The sequence below is a fragment of the Fusarium subglutinans genome, assembly GCF_013396075.1.
Source record: "Fusarium subglutinans strain NRRL 66333 chromosome Unknown NRRL66333_c0000239, whole genome shotgun sequence".
Lineage (NCBI taxonomy): Eukaryota > Fungi > Ascomycota > Sordariomycetes > Hypocreales > Nectriaceae > Fusarium > Fusarium subglutinans.
The window spans coordinates 3392-25482 of NW_023502302.1; the positions used below are offsets into that span (position 1 = coordinate 3392).

Consider the following 22091-nt stretch of genomic DNA (forward strand, 5'->3'; position numbering starts at 1 on the left):
GACCACTATGTTTACGTTGTCTCTTGCGACTGCGACCCCTTGAGTCATGCCATGATCGCGTCTCGATCGCCTCCTTCGCCTACTGTTTGCTTCGCCCTACACTACACCATCGGGTGCTGCCTCACGGATGCGCTGCCCTTTTCTCACTACGTATCGGTTCCCTTGCGCAAGCTCGACCGCTTCCGCGCTCCCCCCACCCAGCCGCCGTCGACATTTTGATTCACTCTCCTTGACGCAGACCTCAGCCGGTTCTTCGGTATGCTATCCCATCTGAGGTTCCACAGGCGAGGGCCCTCGAATCCTGCCTCGCCTTCTCCCGATAACAATCCTACTTCGCCTACACCCACTGTGCCTTTCTCTCCCGATGCACTCTCTCCAGAACTGCGACCGACCTCGTCGAATCCTTCTGCATTGCCTCCCACTCTACCACCCATAGCCCGTGTTACCACCGAGGACCTTGGGAAATCACGAGATAGTCGCCAAAATGCTGCCACGAGCCCACTAGATTCTGCCCGACCGCACCCGAACTCCAAAAGCTCATTTAACAAGGGATCATTCATAGGTGGTGTCGCTCTTAGAAAATATCAGCGAGACCTGGAGGCTCAGGCTCTTGAAACTGGGGACAACGGAAAAGGACCTAGTCTACATGGACAACATTCAGCATCTCAACCGTCATTGACCTCAAACAGCGCTCCTTTGCGACCATCGCCGCAAGTTTTGAGGAATACAAAAGCTGCATCCTCTTTCAGTACACCTACAGATCTTCAGCACTCAGCTGCTGCACCTACCGGTCGCCGTCCTGCAGGTACCCGACTGGTTACGGAACTCCCCTCGCTTACACAGACAACAAGCAACACCGAAATTCCCAAGCCCAAAAAAGGACTACCTTTTCTCAAAAAGCCAATGTCGACCTTATTAATGAGGCGCAAGAACAGTCAGCATGCTCCTGACTTGCGTCCATTACCCTTAGCTCGGCGCGGCGAGGATCCGATATATGACCCTCGTATCATGGGAACTCGAGTCCATGATTTCAGTGCCCCGCGGCCCAAGAGGAACACCCCAAACAGGGAAACAATGCAGCCTTCCTTCGCCTCGCCGGTCCCTAATTCCGCTCCCCTTCCCACCCAAGAGAGGTTTCTGAACCCAGCTGTCAGTCAGACAGATGAGACTCCTCTCTCGGCCACTCCTTTAACCCAGCGAGAGCCTAGTAATGCTTCCGAGTCTATTTACTCCCAAGACTCCAGGGCCCTCAAGATGACGCCAAGCACAGCATCTACTGCTGCTCAAATCCCTGCAGCAGAGATGGCTGACCTCGCCTTGTCAGATGCGCCTCCCGTACCTCCCAAGGATAACGCTCCCATCTCGGTTCAGCCAAGGTCGCCTCAAGCATCACGGTTGATCGATGAAGAAGCATACATCCATGAGAGATCCACTTCACCTCGGGCTGGTAGATCGAGAGGTCCCTCACTATCTGGATTGTCGGGCAAAGACATCCCTTCTGCGATCCCTCGACATATGAAGAGTACCTCGTCAAGGTTTAGCTTTGACATGATTGGCGCTGCCAAACAAGAGAAGCTTCTTGAGGACAGGCATCGACAACGAGAGCTCGAGAAGAAGACGGCTGAACCCGCTGCAGCTCGAGACTCGCGTTTTTATGATTTTGATGACGATGGTTTCGATTACGATGCAATGATGGAAGACGATGGTTTTGAGGAAGATATTCCTATGGTCGGTGATGACTATGATGATATGAACGACGGCGGATTCAACGATGAATTCAATGACCACATAGACAACCATGTGGATAATAACATGAACAATACGCTGAACGACCCCATGGGCGGGCATCTCGACAACAACCTACACAATACGCTGGGCAGAAAGGTGGTCGACGATCAAGACGATGAGCTTGATCCAGACAACGACCAAGAGAACTTCTCTGGCTTCGTCTTTCAACGATCGGGCCCTACATCGTCGTTGACGAGCCCACGCAGCGCAGGCTTCTTGCCAACCCCGAGGGATGCAGAAGGCAATCGGATCGGATATGCCATGAGTCAATACACGCCGAATATCCTCGGAGAATTGTCTCCCAACCTCCCCCTCGACCAACAACTGAATCAAGAGATGCAGGCAGGCGGACTGGGGATCCAAGGACTAGACGTTCCGAGAGTGCCCAGTCTGGAGAATGAGGCTGCATTCCAGAAGAACCAAGACTTGCCACCAATTGACGCAGGGCGCCAATTAAATGATGACGAGCTCTATTATGATGATGGGATGCTGGAATTCGAGAAGAACGAGTTTGCTGAGGATCTTGCTGCCCCTCCAGAATGGGATGATGCCCCTTTTGACGAGTCGATATTTGACAACAATGATACCGATCAATTCGGTCGACCGATCGCAGGGGCATTTGCGAATGCATTGCAACGATCCGGGAATCAAGATGAACCGAATCGATCGTCGGATATGACAGCCCCATTCTCTGCGGGTTCAGAGACGTCCAAGACTACGGCCCATACATCACTCAGTGTTGAGGAAAAGCAACCTGTCGAACCTGAGGCTATCCACGACAGTCCCAAACCTCAATCACCTCATGGCCCCTCAGCTATGGTCCCTTCATCATCACCTCCTACCAGTGATACCATGGCGGCTTACCAGGCTGCTCTCGCTGCCGCAACTTACAAGGCAGCAGCATCGGGCAAATTTCAACGGAGTTCTTCGCCAACGGCTGATGAAAACATTCTGTCTGAGCCAAGCCAGTCGCCTGATACACCAGACCGCGATAACTCTTTTAGGCAGGACGACTATGAGAGCTTTGATGATTACGGTGGCTACAACGATTCGTATGAAGACATGGCCGATTTCGAGCTCGATGACGATGCTATTATTGCTGAGGCCAACGCAAGCGCCCTGGCTAATGACTGCGATGGGTGGTATGGCCAGGAATTCAATTTCTACTCAGCCCCAGCTGGCCAACAACAAGAACCCGAGTTTGAGTATGCTAATGGTGGCTTCTTCGGACCCAAGAATGGCTTGGACCGAAGCACAAGTGGGCGCATGATTTCAAGGGAGCCGAACTTGACACCTATCACAGAGCGGTCGGAGTACTCCAACAGAAACTCGTTCATGAGTCTTGGCATGCCTGGCTTTAGCGGAACACCACTGCAGAGTCCTGGTCTAGCCCAGCTTGCTCTAATGGGTGATCGCGGCGACGAGATGACATTGTCTGCCCTACTCCGTTTACGATCCAGAGCTTGGGGTGGCTCTCAAGCCAGTCTTGTGTCTAGCCAGAATGGGTCCCCTCGGTCAGAAAGGGGCGACTTATCAAGCTCACCATGGGGTCAGAGTATTATGAGCCCAACGACCTTCCATACTCGAAAGAATTCGGTCTTGTCCACCATTAGCCATGACTCGGACAGTGTGAGCGCGTCAGGAAGCCCGACCTTGACAGGTGGCATTCCCGGTTTGACTTTGTCTCCTCCACCTGTCCCGACGACACTGGCCAAACTCGACACCAACGTTAGGGGGGATGTCCCGGTAGCGCCTCTAAATACTAGCAGGCCCCAATCAAAGTCTTTTGACAATCCTATCTCTCCGATATCCGATGCTGAGAGCATGCCTGCGTCGGCAATGGTGAGCCCTCTGGAGACTTCGAACAGGGCCAGCATGGTTGAGTCAGGCTCAGCTCCAAAGCGTCCGGGTATGGGTCATCGACACAAAGGGTCAGCTGATAGTATATCATACGTCAAAGAGGAAGATAGTGGAGCTACGCGCTGGGTCATGGAACGACGACGCACCGGGGAATCTGGCCAAATTGAGATCCTCGAACGAGAAGTTCTTGAAGGGGGGCGAATATAGGATATCATTCGCTGTTGTTGTTTTATGAATGACTGGATACGACCAACGGAAAAGGAGCAAACTGATACACCATGGCATGAGGTGTTTGGATTGGGATTGGATATATATAGTAGACATCGGTGCGAGCCGTAGGCCCTCGGAAATAGGAGCCTAGGCCATGGACAAAACAAAAGGGAGGAGCACAAAATTTATTAATGGCGTTGCGGGGCTATATGTGAGGGACACAGGCACACTTGTGGCTTTTTTGTTGTTGTTATTGTTTGTATATAATTATGGACGATAAGAGTCTCAGTCATACCTACCTAGGTACCTAGACCAAGCATCAGAGATATAACAGAGCGTACAATACCTAAGGAACGAATCATTCTATTATTGCAGCGGTGTCTGGGGTCCGGCGTACCTACCTAAGTATGGAAGGGATGCTTTATGACTGACAAGTACCTTGGGTACTTCCCTCAGTGTTCCTTCCTTTCATCTAGATGTGACAGGAAGGAAGTCGTGGAAAAGTCTTGCCTCTTGCCTGCCTCTCATATTCAGGCTACAGTTGCACATCTCAGAAAAGGCAGGCACAAAACTGTTCAGTGCAACTACCTTGGGGTAACGGCAAATCTCATGTCGTCTTCACTCCATCGTTTCTTGTGAGAGGCATTTGAAACTCCCGTCCTACACCGACAAATATCAACGATCGATCCTCTGTCCTTCTACACTCTCTCGAAATCTCGTCTTTGGAGCACTTTTGGAGTTTTCTTGGAACTCTCGTCATTTGCTTCGTTGTTCGCAACTCCTCTCTAACTTATCTCTTTCTGCCTCCTAAAAAATGCTTTCGTTTTTGGTGCAAGTCGCGACGCTTGCTTCGTTAGCTACTCTATCTCTCGCAGATGACACTCCTGTGAATGACTTGAAGGCATACAATAAGGGATTCCTCGGTCAATTTCCCTCACAGGAATTCAAGTCCTCGGATGTAATAGCCCCTGTCTTCCAAATCAGTACCTTCAACCCCAATCTTGTTGATGATTCGGGGTTTCTCTTCTTAACAATGGAACATGGCGACAAATCGGGGCCTGCTATCTTCTCCAGCCAAGATCTCAGCCTTGTATATGCTGACATCTCATACGCCAAAACATTTGATGCTCGTGCTCAAGTGAAGAGCGGAGGCAAGTATCTCACTTTCATTGAGGGCGGCCGCTGTCATGCCTTTGATGCCAACTACCAGAAGAAATGGACAGTCGAGATCGAGGACCTGGGGACTACACAGGGCAGTATCCATGAGTTCGAGTTCACAACTCAGGGGGGCACGGCCCTGATGACCGCTGTCCAGGATGTCAGATACAACTTGACTGCTCTTGGGGGTGAAATGGATGGTTGGCTGAGCGATTCCATCTTTCAAGAAGTCGAGCTCGAAACCAACAGGGTTACCAACGTGTGGAGGTCCTTCACACATGTCAACCTGACCGACACCATGGTCAACTACAGTCCCAAAAAGACGTTCATGCATGGTGATGGCTTCGACTGGTTTCACATAGACAGCGTTTCGAAGGTATGAGTCCCCTTCTTGGCTTCTCAGCCGTTCAGGTGCTGATCAGGAACAGGCCTCGAAAGGTCATTACCTGGTTTCATCAAGGAGTCTATCGGCGATCATCCTCCTCCAGGCGGATAGCCTGAACCCACGATGGGTCCTCGGGGGAAAGCGCAACCAATTCAAGGACCTCAGTGGCGGCAACGCAACCAACTTCGCAAATCAATATGACGCAAAGTTTGTCCAAGGCAATGAGAGTCAAATCAGTTTCTTCGATAACCGAGCCACCACAAGCGGATCATGTAGCGGAGAAAATTGTTCTCGTGGTGTTGTTGTGGAACTTGACTATGAGGAAATGACAGTCAGGCTTTTACATGAATTTTATCATCCTCAGAAGATCTCCTCGGGTTCAGGGGGCAGCGTCCAGGGCCTTGACAATGGCAACTTCCTTATCGGCTGGGGGGCGAACCCAGGGATTACAGAGCATTCATCCAATGGCACGGTTGTCATGGACATCCAGCGAGGAGTTATCCCCCATGTGACTGACGGTGATCCCGATCTTGACATGTCTGTGTATCGCGCGTGGAAGATGGAATGGATTGGCCGACCTCCATGGGGTCCTTCCATCGCTTCCGCGCTTCCAGGGAACGAGGCGACAAATGCTACCATCTACGTGTCCTGGAACGGCGATACTCAGGTTTACCGATGGGAAGTGGTACGTTCAGACATACCCCTTACTTGTGACTGTTACTGACTCTTCAGTAGTACGTTGGTGAAGATGACAAGAACGCCACTTCTTCTCCAAGACTCCTCGCAAATTCATCTAGATTTGGCTTTGAAACAGAAATCCTATTGGAAACATTGCCACTTCCTAGATCCGCACGGGCTGTTGGTGTAAGTAAAAGTGGTAAAATTCTCGGTTCAACAGCCACAGTTAATCTTGCGAGTGGTGAACTTCATGGCAATAGCAGCAGTACTTGGATTGTAAGGGCAAACACTCCCGATGGAGAACCGAGGAATGATCCTCACGGTCAAGGGAACCAAGGAGACGAAGAAGACTTTGCGTTTCATACGAGGCCGCCAGTTAGCTCTGTGTTTGCCCTTTTACTCGCTATTGCCTTCAATCATTTTTTCTAGGCTGAGCCTGAGTTGGTGGTGAGTCCAGGTTAGAAGGTCATTTTTGGTGCCGATATCTGGCGGAGTCTTTACACGGCAGGACAATTCGAACTATTCCATAGTATGAGCACCTTCAGATACTTTCTTAAAGATAAAGGACTTTACTAGAGATAGTTATTCCAAGTCAAATTTATAATATGTTGATGACTGAAGTGGCGATGACAGTATAGGGTGGCTGGCTGACTAATATCAACTGATCAACTTCATTGCCGTCATCACAATTTCATACAAGGCCATCCTTTTTCAACATTCCCGATTTCGTACTGGACTTCAATTAAGTCTCTTATAGATCTTCAAGCTTACGAAATGTCTGTGCCTATGCGCCGTGTGCCCTTTGTATGTCGGCGTTGCCTACAAGTCACTCGTCGACCCAGAACATTGCCACCAGCTCAATATTCAACGCAAGCCGGTGCATCCAAGGCGGAAGATAAACAACAAGACAAAACTGCAAAGAAAGTCGAACAAGAGAGTGATGGGAATACAGTCGAGAAGGAACTTGGGCCTTTGGCTCGACGGTTGGAAGAAGCTACAGAGGAAGCCCTCTTTACCGGTGGAAGAGCCGGACGTAGGGCCGTTGAGGATGCCGGTTTCTCGGAAGAGCTCAAGGAAAGACTGTTGAACAAAATTGCAGACGCGACTTTTAAGTCTGAAAATGCCCGCGCCTTTGCCGAGGCCAGTCTCTCGTCAACAGCAGCCGAGGGAACACGGCACATCGCCTCCGCGCAGGCGTGGACAGGAGAAGAGAGCACTGCAGATACGGTGCTTCGAATGCTCGATGATGCAAAGAAACCACTCGCACCAGGCCTAAGGGGCAAGTTTCAACCTCCCCCGGTTGATATGCGACTACAGAAGCAACCGAGGCGATCAGCTGGAGAGAAAGTAGCCAAAGCGAGGGACAAGGTGGACACCTATGTCGGAATGGGTGGCCAACAAGCCAAAAATGGTATGAGTGAAGATGAAAAAGAGGCTTGGAGAAAAGAGTTGAGGGAGAGGTTCGAGCCTGGAGCCCGAGCGTTGCCAAACTCCATCACGGGTCTTGCAGCACTGGCGAATGAACGCATCGAGAACGCTATTGCAAGAGGACAGTTCAAGAATATTCCCCGAGGAAAGGGAGTCGAGCGTGATACTCGCGCTGATAACCCCTTTATCGACACGACGGAGTATATCATGAACAAAATGATTCAAAGACAGGATATTGTTCCACCCTGGATAGAGAAACAGCAGGAGCTTGCCAAAGAGCTAGGCATCTTTAGAGCTCGACTACGGAATGACTGGCGACGCTTTGCAGCGAGGATGATTGCTTCACGGGGAGGATCGTTGCAGGAGCAGATTAGCAGAGCAGAAGAATACGCTGCAGCAGAAGAGGTGCACAACCCAATCATACGGAAGAACGCTGATGGACAGGTGGAAGAGATCAAGGCTGCCTCGCCGGTTGTTGGGCGACCGTTTCGAGATTCAGCGTGGGAGCAAACCGAAGCGGCATATCTCAAGCTGTCGATTGAGCGTCTCAATGCCCTGACACGAAGCTATAACCTGATGGCGCCGGATCTAGCAAAGAAGCCGTACTTTTCACTCGAGCGAGAACTTAAAGCCTGTTTTGCCGAAGTTGCGCCTACAGTGGCTCGAGAGATTCAGGAGCGTGCTACGGGCGGAAAAGCGAGGAGTCTGGGAGGCGGGGGCCAGGCGGGCAAACAGACGGGTTTGTTAGAGAAGCTGACTGGAGGCGGCGACGTCAAGGTCCACGTCGAAGCACAGGAGAAAGCATATGGGTTAAAGGAGTGGTGGAGAGATGCGTGGAAAAAGAATGGAGGTCAATAGTCAGACGAAGAATGGCATATTGATTGGCATGAGTAGTGTTGTACACAAGAGCTGCATCACCACACCACAACACTACCCAGTAACTGCAACACAAACCTGACTCATAACGTAAGAAAACACAGACAATTCCCACGCAAGTCCCCGCCTCTTCCCCAGACGGCTGGCAACTTTACATACCGAGATCAACTACAGCCCCCGCACGAGCTATCGTGATCAGGTACATAGTGGCTGAGAGCAGTCCCACTTTGGCATGTGTATGATAAGTTTCAAGATCAACCAACTGTGTTTCGCTATAGATTGCCAATGCCTGAATTTTGAAGTCTTGGCATTGTCGCATCGTAGCTGATCTCAAGGACCTCAAGACTGCAGTATCAGTTGGGGTCGAGGAGTGTTTTCTTTTGGTGTTTTAGAGTAACCCCAATATCACGAATTGAAGCTGGTGTATATATATATAGGTTAGTAATAGCCATTGCTTGGCCTTGAATCATGCTTTGACAATACAGCTTTGGTGTATTCCACGGTACTCAAGAAAATCGGCAGAATTCGCCCTCGAGGGATGAAATGAACGGTCAAGGTTTGTCGGCCCTACCACGGACGTTGAAAGAGTTCCCCAATTATCCTGGTACTTCCAGGGGTTCGCAAGTTTTAGCGGTGCTAAATGGCTGCCGATTGTTCTAGCTTCTGGGCATTGGAGTCAAGTAGGTTAGCCAAGTTGAGGCTCCGCACCCTTGATAACTTTGGAAAAGATAAGCTTGAATGCCAACAATGACCAACGTTCTGTTTGAATGAAGCAAGGTAGTGCATACAAGGCCGCAACTGTGGCAGCATGTATAGTGAGTGAGTGGTCTCATGGCTCGACCATGCTTCTTTCGACATCTCAATGAACCGTGAGGTTTCTTCCTGCGGTTAATAATTAAAGAGCAATCGGCCGGCCCACTTGAAAATAGCAAGGTTGGGCTTGGGAGATGATGTTCCTCAACAGGCGCCATTGGCCTGTGGCCTCACAAGTTCCCTGACAATCTGTTAGCAAATGCAACGACCACAGGGAGAAATTGCGAGCTCCAGACTCTCGAGTCGCACTCCATTATTCAATGGCTCTGCCATACTTGGTCTGGCATGGCTCGTCCCGCTTTGATCCGACCATCCGCCCCTAGAATAAAAGTTGTTGACCTTTGGATCCATTTTTACCTGGAAAAAAGGTCCCTTTCGGACTCCATCAGACTTTCTCTCTTCCTGTGTTCTCTCTCTGTCTGCTCTGCTCTGCTCTGCTCGTTCTCTGTTTCTGCTACGTACAGTTGCAGGTCGTGTGTGAGTAAAGAGTGGCTATCATCGCTGTTGCCCACGGATCTTCTGTTGTTTTGTTGTGTCTCATTGTGGTCCATCTGAAGTGTCACCTTTCCTACACAAGTGGAATTTCATGTTTGTATGACTTCGTTCGACATTGCTCCTCCACCACTACATCAACTGTATTTGGGCAGGTCTTGATCATATTGCTTGGCCCTCCTCCGTCCGTTGCTGTGCTTTCAAACAGTTGTCTTCAGCGTTGTAAGCCAGGCGTTGATTTGTTTATAAGCCATCTTCACGACCAGGCTCAGGAAGTTGAAGTCATGGCGGACGAACAAGACATGGTGACGCCGGCCCCGGCACCGGCCCCGCCTCCGAAGGACACCCCCGAAAACACGGCCGCCATGGAATCGGCCGCTGAGGATAACACCGACCCCATTAAGACGCATATCAACATCGTCGAGCATGCCCGTTCAGCTGCCCACAAGGAGCGCACCATGACCCTCCGCCAGGGCATCAAGCTCTATCCCAAGGCCATTTTCTGGAGTATCCTCATCTCCACATGCATTGTAATGGAGGGCTATGACATATCTCTCGTCAACAACTTTTGTATGTGTTGACCAACCCCTTGGCCATTCGCGTGTGACTGCAATTAGATACCTGGTGTGCGGTGTCACCATTGGCACCGAGCGAAACCATAGTTACATCTCGCTAACACTTACTACCAGATGCCTTCCCGCAGTTCAACAAGAAGTATGGCGTTCTTGGTGATGATGGGGAATACCAAGTACCAGCTGCGTGGCAAGCTGGTCTGAGTAACGTAAGTCATCTGCCCACAAGTCCTCGGTGTACTCGCTCATCATCAATTCATAGGGAGCCCATTGTGGTGAGATCATTGGTCTTTTCATCAACGGCTGGATCTCTGAACGATTTGGTTACCGTTACACTGTCATGGCCTGCCTTGTCTGTGTCGCTGGCTTCACAACCATCTTCTTTACCGCCCAAAACGTCCAGACCCTGCTTGTTGCCGAGATACTGTGTGGTATCCCGTGGGGTATCTTCCAAACATTAACCATCACCTATGCATCTGAGGTTTGTCCAGTTGCTCTGCGTGGGTACTTGACGACGTATGTCAACTTCTGCTGGGGCCTTGGCCAGGAGATCGGCATAGGCGTCATTCACGCCATGCTCAAGCGCGACGATGAATGGGCGTACCGCATTCCATATGCTCTCCAGTGGATGTGGCCCTTGCCACTCCTCATTGGTATCTCTTTTGCGCCCGAGTCGCCTTGGTGGCTGGTCCGAAGAGGTCGTACCCAGGATGCTAAGGAGGCATTGCTTCGCTTGACTAGTCTCGACCGCGAGACTGACTTTGACGCCGACGAAACTATCGCCATGATGGTACATACAACTGCCCTTGAAGAAAAGATCACATCTGGTGCAAGTTACTGGGACTGCTTTAAGGGCACCGACCTTCGCCGTACCGAGATCGTGTGCATGATCTGGGCCATTCAGAACCTGAGCGGCAATTCATTCTCCAACTATTCCACCTACTTCCTTGAGCAGGCTGGACTATCAGCCGACAAGGCATATTCATTTGCCCTGGGCCAGTACGGCATCAATATGGCCGGAGTTTTTGGTGCTTGGGGTCTTATGACTTTGGGCATTGGCAGACGATCCTTAGTTCTCTATGGTCTCTGCGGTCTTTGTTCCATGTTGCTCATCATGGGTTTCCTTGGTCTAGTGCCTGAGGCTCATCGAAGCCAGTCATCGCTCGCCACAGGCTGTATGATGATTGTATGGGCGCTGTTCTACCAATTAACCATTGGAACTGTATGCTATTCTCTTGTGGGAGAATTGTCATCCCGGCGTTTGCAGATCAAGACAGTTGTTCTTGGCCGTAACCTCTAGTAAGTCACGAATGTTGTTAAAGCCGGGGGACGCTGTCCTCGGTTGGCGTTTGAGCCATGGCCGAACTGTTGTTACTGAGAGCTAACCACATTTGACAACAGCAACGTCGTGGGCATTATCAACAGCGTTTTGACTCCTTATATGCTCAACCCCACAGCCTGGGACTGGGGTAATTATGCTGGATTCTTCTGGGTAAGAGCCACTCCACCACTCCGTAACACATACGCCTCGTCGCTAACGAGAACAATAGGGCGGTATTTGCTTCTTGTGTATCATCTACACCTTCTTCCGCCTACCAGAACCAAGCGGGCGCACATTTGCGGAACTCGACGTGCTTTTTGAGCGAGGTATCAGTGCAAGGAAGTTCGCGTCTACTGAGGTGGATGTATTCCATGAGACCGTGGAGGAGAATGTCATGAATCGGTACGAAGAACTCGCGGACACACCCTCCGAGAAGGTCCACGACAAAGCATAGGTTGGCAGATTCTAACTGCTCAGCTTCCTATGCACTCTTGCCCCGAGGTCATTCTTGCCCCGAGGCAAGAGATGAATACGCTGATGAGATGGATTTTACCCTAATTTCGCAGATATGCAGGATCACAGATTGAGCTGAAATGCGCCACATGCAGAGATCTTGGTAAGGGGATATCTCGGATCTTGGTCGGCATTGACATATGCCTTTGCACTTGCATCATACAGGCGTTGGCGTTCGGAAGCAAGAAGCTCCATGTCCTATGGAATTGCAAAATGAAGTTGCAAAAAACGGGAGGCTCCAGTATGTAATTTGGTTAAAGGCGTCATGATAATTGACTTAACGATTCCCTCGCATACTGTGTTTCTTTTGGTGTGACTATCACCAGTGTTTGAAGCCCCCCACATTTTGGTAATTTCAGTTTGAAATGTTCGGATGACCACTCTCATAAACCAATCGACGTTTCTGCGGCCAATTACCTACCTTAGGGGTTCCTGTAAAGATAGTATATACCGCATCCTGAAGCTTGTATGATTCAGCGACGGCATGTGAATTGCAGTTGCAGAATACACGGGACCGGGCCGGTCACGAGGACGGAACCGGTGCATGGGAAATGCGCGTGTCTGTCTGTGGATTTCATAACGGTAGAGTTCGGTACCTGAAGCATAGACTCGGTGACGCAGTCAGGGCTAAAGTGAGTATGGAGACAGCAGTGGGAGCGGAATCTGGACAAACGGAGAAATAATGGGCTTCGAGCTCAAAGGGCGCTGTCCTGTCCAGTCGCCAGTGTCCGTATCCTAAGAGCGGACCCGCTGCTACAGACAGGGCGCGGTGAAGAGGCCGGAGTCGACCGGACAGCTGGAGGATAAATCGATAGTCATTGGAAACAGGTCAGGGTCGGAATCGGTTGCCGGCGGATGATGGGAGCTTTCCTTTCTTTTCTCGCTCCTTTCTCGGTGTGGCCTCATATATAAGCTGATTCCAGCAGATACATAGGTTTGTACCAGTGTTGGTGTAGATAGAAACTGCCGTTGAAGAGTATAAACATAAGAAGGCTCGTACCGGCTGTTGAAAAGAGTATTATAAATGCCGGTTTTATCTATGTAATGAATCGAATGCGAATGAATCGGGGGTTTGACATGTGCATGCTGCTTTGAACCGCCGTCGTGCATGTGTCCATATTTGCTTGACAAGGATCCATCGAGATCCCGGGTTTCAAGCGGCCTTGATGATTTTGGGGTCCCAGCTTCTGTACACTAGGTACTCAGATCATACTATCCCGAAGTGGCAGGCAATTGATGACAGAATATCGTCCTTCGATATGTGGAAGGGACAATTCGATCTTTAGTAAACGAGTCGACTGGATAAATTGGTGGACCATGCTCATTATTGTGTTTGTTTAGCAATGAATTATAATGGACAAAAGGAACACGCACGACTGGGCCCAACAGGGTAAAAACAAAACCTGGAACCGCCTCAGGCGCACCACTCAGCTTGAGGCGTTTCTTTAGGAAAGAAGGAACGACAGAAACAACAGGGAGAGTTTCACTTCCCAACTATGTACTAACCTAAGCCTAGGACTTTACATATGGAAAGTATTATCCTCGACTTGGCATACCTACCTAGGTACCTATTGTGTTACATAAGGTCTTGAGCCTAAATGGCAGTTGACAGAACTGCCTACCTTGCTACCTACAGATACCTTACCTTAGAGTAACTAAGGTAGTTCATGTTTATTAAACTTAATACCGACTCCCCTACCTTTTGACTCACAATTCTACTAGAGTCTGTGTCATGCTCCGTTAAAAGAGTCATTCTTGCTACAGATGAACTTAGCTAAGGCAAGTAAGGTACCTATTCGTAGATCCCATGGAGAGAAACACCCCGGGAAGGATCAAAATAGTGGCTTGAGCGCCTGTGACTGCCATTCCTCACACGCCGATGTCCGGGGTAAACCCACTAGAATTTCACGGGCAGCAGAAGCCCACCGAGAAATGCCCTGATCAAGGTGAGCTCATTCTGTGGGAGCTGCTTCCAAGCCCCCATAAATTAAGGGTCTCGATCCAGTCTCCAGTGTCTGATTGGACAACAGCTCCCCTCGCCCAGCTCCGAAGAGGCCCGATCGCCAAAATGTACGTTAGACACCACGCTTTGCCTACTATAACTAAGGTAGTCACACTCCGCCATAGGATAGGATCGCCTCAAGTGATCCTACTTCTCCTCCCACGCTATTTTATTCTCCTCCTCTTTCTCCTCCTTCAACCTCCTCTCAGTCATCAATCCATCCCTCGCCATCACCTTCACAATGCTGTCCACTCTCCGAGTCGCCAGCCGCCGGGCTGCCCGTCCTGCTCAGTTGAACCTGGTTGCCATTCGCGCTGCCTCTCACTGGGCCAACGTTCCTCAAGGTCCTCCTGTAAGAAGCTCCCTCACTGCTGGCGTACCTCTCTTGTATGAATGCTAACCTTCTATAGGATGTAAGTTGAATCAGCCATTGCTAATCTTTGCGCGAGCCTCTGGTGCTAATCAATTGCTTGTTTTGTTCCGTATAGGCCATTCTTGGTACGTACAACGCCCGCTTTATGCGATGCGCTCCGTTTCTCCGAATACGGGGCGTTTTGTGCTAAAGGCAAATCGCTTCACCACCATGAATATTGATATTAACTTATCTCTCCAGGTATCACTGAAGCCTTCAAGGCCGACAAGAACAGCAAGAAGATCAACCTGGGTATGTTGCGACGTCATCCCCCACCATCCGAATGTGGAGGTTTCTCGCTATTCCTCGACCTCGTTCTGACCCGAATCCCATACAGGTGTCGGTGCCTACCGTGACGATGCTGGCAAGCCCTACGTTCTCCCCTCTGTCCGTGAGGCTGAGCTCAAGGTCGTCGATGCCAAGCTGAACAAGGAGTACGCCGGAATCACTGGTGTTCCCGAGTTCCCTCCCGCCGCCGCCAAGCTGGCCTACGGTCCCAACAGCGCCGCTCTTGATCGCATTACCATCACCCAGACCATCTCTGGTACCGGTGCCCTCCGTGTCGGCGCTGCTTTCCTCCAGAAGTTCTTCCCTGGCGAGAAGAAGATCTACATCCCTACCCCCTCATGGGCTAACCACAAGGCCGTCTTCAACCATGCCGGTCTTGAGGTCGAGCAGTACCGCTACTACGACAAGAAGACCATTGGCCTTGACTTCGAGGGTCTGATTGCTGACGTCAAGGGCGCTCCCAACGGCAGTGTCTTCCTTTTCCACGCTTGTGCTCACAACCCTACCGGTGTTGACCCTACCCAGGAGCAGTGGAAGCAGATCTCTGACGTCGTCAAGGAGAAGGGCCACTTCGCCTTCTTTGATATGGCTTACCAGGGCTTTGCCAGCGGCGACACCGACAAGGATGCCTTCGCTGTCCGCTACTTCGTTGAGCAGGGCCACAACATTGCCCTGTGCCAGTCTTTTGCCAAGAACATGGTACGTTAAGCAAATTTACATGTGGGGGAAAAAAGGGAGAAAAAAAGGCCAGCTAACAATCTCATAGGGTCTCTATGGTGAGCGTATTGGTGCCTTCTCCGTCGTCTGCGCCGATGCCGAGGAGAAGAAGCGTGTCGACTCTCAGCTCAAGATCATCATCCGACCTCTGTACTCCAACCCTCCCATCCACGGTGCCCGCATCGCCTCCGAGATCCTCAACAGCCCTACTCTTTACAAGCAGTGGCTCGGTGAGGTCAAGCAGATGGCTGACCGCATCATCACCATGCGTGCCCTCCTCAAGGAGAACCTGGAGAAGCTCGGCTCTAAGCATGACTGGTCTCACATTACCAGCCAGATCGGCATGTTCGCGTACACCGGACTGACTGCTGAGGAGATGACTCGCCTTGCTGAAGAGTTCTCCGTCTACGCTACCAAGGACGGCCGTATCTCTGTCGCTGGTATCACTTCTGAGAACGTCGGTCGTCTTGCCGAGGCCATCTACAAGGTCAAGGGTTAAATACGAAATGGCTAGAGTATAAAATGAGAAGGATGTGCACCCAGTGATCACACTGTTTTCAAAGGCGATTTCTTGGATGCAAAAAGACAGCTACGAACATGAAAGCTGTCGGGGCTGATGGATTTGAAAATACCCCGAGTCTAGGGTCCAAGTCTAGTATTGACTTGGAGAAGTAATGACGAGATGAAGAGAACCTGAAAATACATGTACGAGTAACCTATATAGAAGACGTTCTATGCGTTTGCTACCTCTCCAGTGCCTCATACTGAGTTTGGTTTGGAAATGTGAAAATATATGCATTCGATCTAAGTTGGTATTGAGTCTAAATTATGCTAGCAGTTCAAGCTGCTCTCGTGCCATCATTATCTTTCATACAGCGTGGATAGTCTGAAACACATTGTGTCTCACAATGACCACCCCTCGTTAACCCTGGTTCAGTCGGTCCAGGTCTCTTTTCACTTCATCCATTTGTCTCGCCATGTCCCGATATACCCTCGACATCTCCCTCATCTTCCTCTCCTTTGTCTCTCCGCCATCAACACCGACGCCGTACTCTCCCAACTCAACCTGCAGGCCGCGAATGCGCTCCTCACCTCGCATTCTAGCATCGCGCAAGTGCGCGCTATAGTTCTTTAGAGCAGCAATTGCTTCAGGCGTGTAGACCGCGCGGCGCACAGAGGCAGCAGCTATAACAGCATCGGCGTCGTGGCGACGAGCTTGAAGGGCGACATCTGCGGCGCGGAGCTCAAGACTGCGGGCTACAACGCCGTGCTTTACTTCTAGAGCGCGGACGAGAAGACTTGAAGCATTCCTTGCGGACTGAAGAAGAGTTGTCAACGCAGCCAGGGAGCGCAACCGGTGATTGCTCAGATCTGCCTCCGCAGCTGTGAGGTCAGAACGCCAGGACGTGAGGGTTGCTGGCAGCGAAGCAATATGCCGATGGAGAAATGATGGATTCGTAGACGGATGAGCGATCCGTGCAAGGCCTAGTGCCCAAGTCCGTAAATTCGATGCGATGACTGGTGCCAGAGCTGGAAGAAGAGTCTCAAGGTCTGAGAGGGGAGGATGGGCGAATAGGAGCTGGAGGGTATCCTGAGGAAGAGGCGGATTGTTGGCGTCGAGAAGTGGAGGGAGGATGAGAAGAAGATCAAGTAGAGGCTCTGGAAATGAATGCTGTTGCTGTAATTGCGATCTTGACTCCGTAGGTTGTTGATTTTGAGGTGCTCTTAGGCGGGAGGAAGCTCTGGTTGCGGGCGGTGTGCTTGATGGCGTTGCTGATGAGATGGCGCGAGTTAAGAGATGTTGTTTCGCGCAGACAAGACGCCTGCGGTTGAGTTCCTATGCCTCAAGTCAGATGAAACCATCTTTATTGAGGCGATAACCATGGAGTAGTCTCACCTCTCGAACTGCAGCCCGCTCCTTAGCTCTGGGGTCCTCCTTAGTCGACCCATCAGGATTAAGTACAAGATTTGTAAGTTTAGAATAGAGCTTGGCAAAGTCAGGATTATTCTGAAGAACAAAGTCTTCCACAGGAGGAAACATGGCCATCGTATATCAGATCAGATTAGATCCAGCTGTTGACGAATACTACTCATTGTTTGCTTTGTTGATAGTAAAGCTGTAGTGGATCCCATCGCGAAGTCACCACGAAATCACCTGATTGGGCAATTCCCCTAATTTACCTAAACGGTCCATGTCTCCGGCCCCGGAACATCACGCCCCTCCGAACAACGACAGCCCAAAAATCTCAACTCCAAAAGGTCATTGATATCGTCGACGATCAGCGCATCTCGAAGGGGGCTCTCCGCGCTCGAAAATCTCCGCCCGCCTCGACGTCAATTCAAGACCAGTGTCTCGTATATAACCGGAAAATCACACTCCGAGACTCGATAACCAATATCATGGCGTCCTGGGCCCCCGCTCGGCCGGCTCTGAGGGCCCTGGCCTCATCATCGACAGCGGCTCCCGCTCGACTTTTCAGCACAACTCTTCCTCAGCGGACCAAGACGATCAAGTCACATCTTCTACCCAACCGCCTGATCCCCCCATACCCCTATGGCGAGCGAAGAGTCTACAAGCAGTCCAACAAGGGTCTGTACGGCTCAGCGAGAATTCGTTTCGGCAACACTGTTGCGGAAAAGTACAACAACAAGGCCCGTCGATTCTGGCGTCCAAACGTTCATGTCAAGGTCTTCAGGCTACCCGCCATACAAGCCAATGTCAAGACCCGCCTCACACTCCGAGTTCTCAAGACCATCCGCCGAGAAGGTGGTCTCCAGGAATATCTCCTCAAGAGCAAGCCCGCCAGGATAAAGGAGCTTGGCCCCGGTGGCTGGAACTTGAGGTGGCTGCTCATGCAGTCCAAAGATATTCAGAAGCGGTTCAATGATGAGCGTATTGCTTTGGGCATGCCGCCCAAGGAGATTGAAGACCGGGATGATATTATTCAGTATGCGCTCGATTTCGCTACTCCGGGGCCCCTAAGCAAGCGTAGTCAAGCGACGCTGGGCGAACTTCTGTCGCAGGAGTTTGTGTTGGGTGACGAGGATTTGGCTGATTTGGAGGGCATTCAAGAGTTGTCAGACGAGGACGAGGCCCTCTTATTCCAGGAGCTCGATGCAGAGATGGAAGCTAGAAAGACACAAGGCGAGCAAAAGATTACGGTGTAAAATGTCTTATGTATAATATGTACCAAAACCCTCCATTTTCAACGCCTTCCAACCATTGTATCACCAACCCGCCAGAGCCACGATAGAAAAAAGACTTTTTTGTTCATGCTATCATTTCAATGGTTGCTACATAATCCAAACATGGTATCACTTTTAATCTAGAAACGCAGATCCCAGCCAATCTTAGGGCCCAACTTGGGCAGCTCATCAGCGACGCTCTGCACGTCCTTGTCACCACGGCCACTCACGCAGATGACAATGTCCTCGCCCTTCTTCATTGTCTTGGCAAGCTCAATGGCACCAAAGATACCGTGAGCAGTCTCAAGAGCAGGAATGATACCCTCGAGCTGACTCATGAGCTTGAAGCCAAGGAATGCCTCAGCATCAGTGGCAGCAACGAACTTGGCTCGCTCGTTGTCCTTCCAAGAGCTCAACTCAGGTCCGACACCGGGGTAATCGAGACCAGCAGAAACGGAATGTGTCTCGGTGATTTGGCCGTGCTTGTCCTGGAGAACATATGTCCTCACACCATGCAAGACGCCCTTGGAACCACCAGTGAGAGTAGCACTATGTCTGGCGGTGTCAACACCATCACCACCTGCCTCAACACCCAGAAGCTTGACAGTAGGCTCATTCTCAAAGGGGTAGAACATGCCGACAGCGTTACTGCCACCACCAACACAAGCCACAACGGCATCGGGAAGCTTGCCTCGCTTTTCGAGCATTTGTTGCTTCGTCTCGTTACCGATCACTGACTGGAAGGTTCGGACAATAGTGGGGAAGGGGTGAGGTCCGATGGCAGAACCGATGATGTAGTGGGTAGTGTCCAAGTCAACGACCCAAGCGCGGAGGGCCTCGTTGACAGCGTCTCGAAGGGTCTTGCTGCCAGCTTCGACAGCAACAACCTTAGCTCCGAGAAGTCGCATACGGAAAACGTTGAGGGCCTGTCGTCGGACGTCCTCCTATTCAATGCATTAGTAGTGATATTTAGACCAGTGAATAGACTTAAACCTACAGCTCCCATGTAAACTGTGCACTCCATGCCGAACTTGGCACAAACGGTAGCGGTAGCAACACCGTGCTGACCAGCACCGGTCTCAGCGATAATACGCTTCTTTCCCAGTCTTCGAGCAAGGAGAAGCTGTCCTAGAGCGTTGTTGATCTTGTGACTACCAGTGTGATTCAGATCCTCACGCTTGAGCCAGATGTTAGCACCACCAGCGTACTCAGTGAGTCGCTCAGCCAAGTGCAAGTGGCCGGGTCGCCCCATGTACTCGTAGTAAGATCGGTATTCCTCCCAGAACGAAGGGTCGTCTTTGATCGCGTTGAATCCATCCTCCAGTTGTGACAGGCAGTCCATCAGACTCTCAGGGACGTACTGACCACCGAATTCGCCAAACCGCTCGGGGATCTTGCCGTGAAGAGCAGCGAGCTGCGCAACTAGAGCGCTGTCCTCCTCGGCAGTGATATCGGCATCTGTGACAGTACCACTGACGGTAACATTCTCGCCGCTGGGCTCCTTAGCTCCAGCAACAGCCTCAACAAGACCGACCTCTCTTGTGTTCTCATCGGAATCGCGGCCTGATAGGTAGGCACAATACTTCTCGACATCGGTAAGAGCCTGGCCAGGAGCGGCGTTTTTGATGGTGGTAATGATCTGACTGCCGACGACGACACCGTCTGACAAAGTAGCGACACTTAGGAAGTGCTCTCGAGTGCTGACACCGAAACCTACAGCGGCGGGCTTGTTGCCGCTATACTTCTTCACTCGCTCCAGAAGGTCGGGAAGGTTCGCATTAAGAGTGCCGGTAGCGCCAGTGACGCCCATGCGGGAAACGACGTAGATGAATGAATCGGCGAGCTGGCAGAGAATCTTCATTCGGGTGTCTGATGTAGCAGGAGCAATGAGAGGAACATATGAGAGACTGTGTATGGAATCAGTATTGTACTCAGGTCGATTTGGGCGTTTTGACTCACCGGCCCTTGTTGCAGAGCTTTCGGAAGGAAATAGCCTCCTCGGGAGGCAGGTCGACGACGATGAAGCCATTGATACCGGAGGAGTGGCAGTCCTGGAGCAGCTTCTCCTCACCGTAGCTTAGTAGAGGGTTGTAGTATCCCATAAGCATAACGGGAGCCTTGAGACCGCGAGATCGGGCCTCCTTCACCATCGCCAATGTGGACTCAATTGTGACGCCATTCTCGAGAGCGATCTAAACCAGTCAATTCCTGTCTAATCGAAGCGCTTAGTACTGTACGAACCGTGTTGGCAGTTTGGATAGTAGGACCATCGGCAATTGGGTCGGTGAACGGCGCACCGACTTCGATAATGTCTAGAGTTGCGACTCGGTTAGTACAGTTCACAGGCGTCATCGAGCCGAAGAAGACTTACCGGCGCCACCCTTCTCGAGAGCCAGGAGGATGTTGGGTGTGTCCTCGGGCTTGGGGTAACCAGCAGTGACATATGTTACCAGCGCAGACTGTTTGAAAGAGGAGAGTCATTGTCAGTTTCTTTGTTTTTGTAGCAAAAGTTGGTATTCTCGCCGTTTTACCCCGCGGAGGGGCAGTCATGACGAGAATTTGGTGTACTGACCCTGTTCTGCTCCTTGCAGCGCCTGAAAGTCTGTTTGATAGCGTCCATAGCGAATTGGTTATCGACTCTGGTCCTAGAAATGATATAGAGATTGAATGAATGGAGGATATTCCTATGGAGGACGTGGGGATCTTTTAAGAAGAGGGAAAGAAAGTTGAGGCGAGGGTTGTTTGTTGGTGGTGACAGCACTGCATTCTCATTCTCCGCCACCGATTCCGGAAGAACGAGTTCCGCCGCCTGCAATTGTGCCTCTGGACTCGTTAGCTCCTTCCCGCTCATGCAAGTCGCCCGCAGGTGCATATTCCGTCTGCACTCCGCCCTGCATCAAGCATCATAGCATCCACTTCGGCTCCGGAATTCCCTAATTGGGTAATCAATCAACATGACATTGGATGGAGCTTTGGTTGCAATTTCAGGGTCCTGCATCATGGTATCTAAATCGCGTGACATAACTCGTGCTCCTCTCTATGGAAGCAGTCACGGACATAACGATTGGGTGTTCTCTAGCATCTACTTTGCTGCACCTCAGTCATCATGCATACCTAGGTACCAACACCAAGGCACATACGAGCGAGCCTCTTTGTCGAGCAACTCCGACGCCAAGCACCTTACAACAAAGAACCACATGTAGGGCTGAATTACTATCAGGAATAACCTCTTTCGACCAGAAACAGAACAAACGTTCACTCATCAAAGGGAGTCCACGCATTGTTATGCAGTCACGATAACCATGCATTCACAGGCACGCATCACTAAGCCATATAGTTTGCAGTTGTAGCCTTCAATTTGTTGTTACTACCTGTCAGTCCAAGACTAGAAG

General features: G+C 50.9%; 7 protein-coding genes across 7 annotated transcripts; 5 read left to right on the forward strand and 2 right to left on the reverse strand.

Moving 5' to 3' along the window:
• Window positions 1-258: 258 nt before the first annotated feature.
• Window positions 259-3855, forward strand: FSUBG_11879 (uncharacterized protein; the record flags this gene model as incomplete). Its single annotated transcript, XM_036676608.1, has 1 exon — window positions 259-3855. The coding sequence occupies one exon, from the start codon at window positions 259-261 to the stop codon at window positions 3853-3855; it is 3597 nt and encodes a 1198-aa protein (XP_036532621.1).
• Window positions 3856-4672: 817 nt separating this feature from the next.
• On the forward strand, window positions 4673-8365 carry FSUBG_11880 (uncharacterized protein; the record flags this gene model as incomplete). The annotated part of the gene is made up of 4 exons (XM_036676610.1): window positions 4673-5392; window positions 5445-6086; window positions 6137-6265; window positions 6827-8365. The coding sequence occupies 4 exons, from the start codon at window positions 4673-4675 to the stop codon at window positions 8363-8365; spliced, it is 3030 nt and encodes a 1009-aa protein (XP_036532622.1).
• Window positions 8366-9972: 1607 nt separating this feature from the next.
• FSUBG_11881 (major facilitator superfamily transporter) lies at window positions 9973-12035 on the forward strand (the record flags this gene model as incomplete). The annotated part of the gene is made up of 5 exons (XM_036676611.1): window positions 9973-10258; window positions 10378-10469; window positions 10523-11559; window positions 11662-11752; window positions 11811-12035. 5 exons carry the CDS (start codon window positions 9973-9975, stop codon window positions 12033-12035), a joined length of 1731 nt encoding a protein of 576 aa, XP_036532623.1.
• A 2302-nt stretch (window positions 12036-14337) lies between these two features.
• FSUBG_11882 (aspartate aminotransferase mitochondrial) lies at window positions 14338-16012 on the forward strand (the record flags this gene model as incomplete). Its single annotated transcript, XM_036676612.1, has 5 exons — window positions 14338-14448; window positions 14585-14594; window positions 14710-14760; window positions 14846-15495; window positions 15563-16012. 5 exons carry the CDS (start codon window positions 14338-14340, stop codon window positions 16010-16012), a joined length of 1272 nt encoding a protein of 423 aa, XP_036532624.1.
• A 423-nt stretch (window positions 16013-16435) lies between these two features.
• Window positions 16436-17560, reverse strand: FSUBG_11883 (uncharacterized protein; the record flags this gene model as incomplete). The annotated part of the gene is made up of 2 exons (XM_036676613.1): window positions 16436-17350; window positions 17411-17560. 2 exons carry the CDS (start codon window positions 17558-17560, stop codon window positions 16436-16438), a joined length of 1065 nt encoding a protein of 354 aa, XP_036532625.1.
• Window positions 17561-17913: 353 nt separating this feature from the next.
• Window positions 17914-18681, forward strand: FSUBG_11884 (uncharacterized protein; the record flags this gene model as incomplete). The annotated part of the gene is made up of 1 exon (XM_036676614.1): window positions 17914-18681. The coding sequence occupies one exon, from the start codon at window positions 17914-17916 to the stop codon at window positions 18679-18681; it is 768 nt and encodes a 255-aa protein (XP_036532626.1).
• A 158-nt stretch (window positions 18682-18839) lies between these two features.
• FSUBG_11885 (tryptophan synthase) lies at window positions 18840-21319 on the reverse strand (the record flags this gene model as incomplete). The annotated part of the gene is made up of 6 exons (XM_036676615.1): window positions 18840-19643; window positions 19697-20606; window positions 20659-20891; window positions 20941-21011; window positions 21071-21158; window positions 21272-21319. The coding sequence occupies 6 exons, from the start codon at window positions 21317-21319 to the stop codon at window positions 18840-18842; spliced, it is 2154 nt and encodes a 717-aa protein (XP_036532627.1).
• Between the last annotated feature and the right edge of the window lie 772 nt (window positions 21320-22091).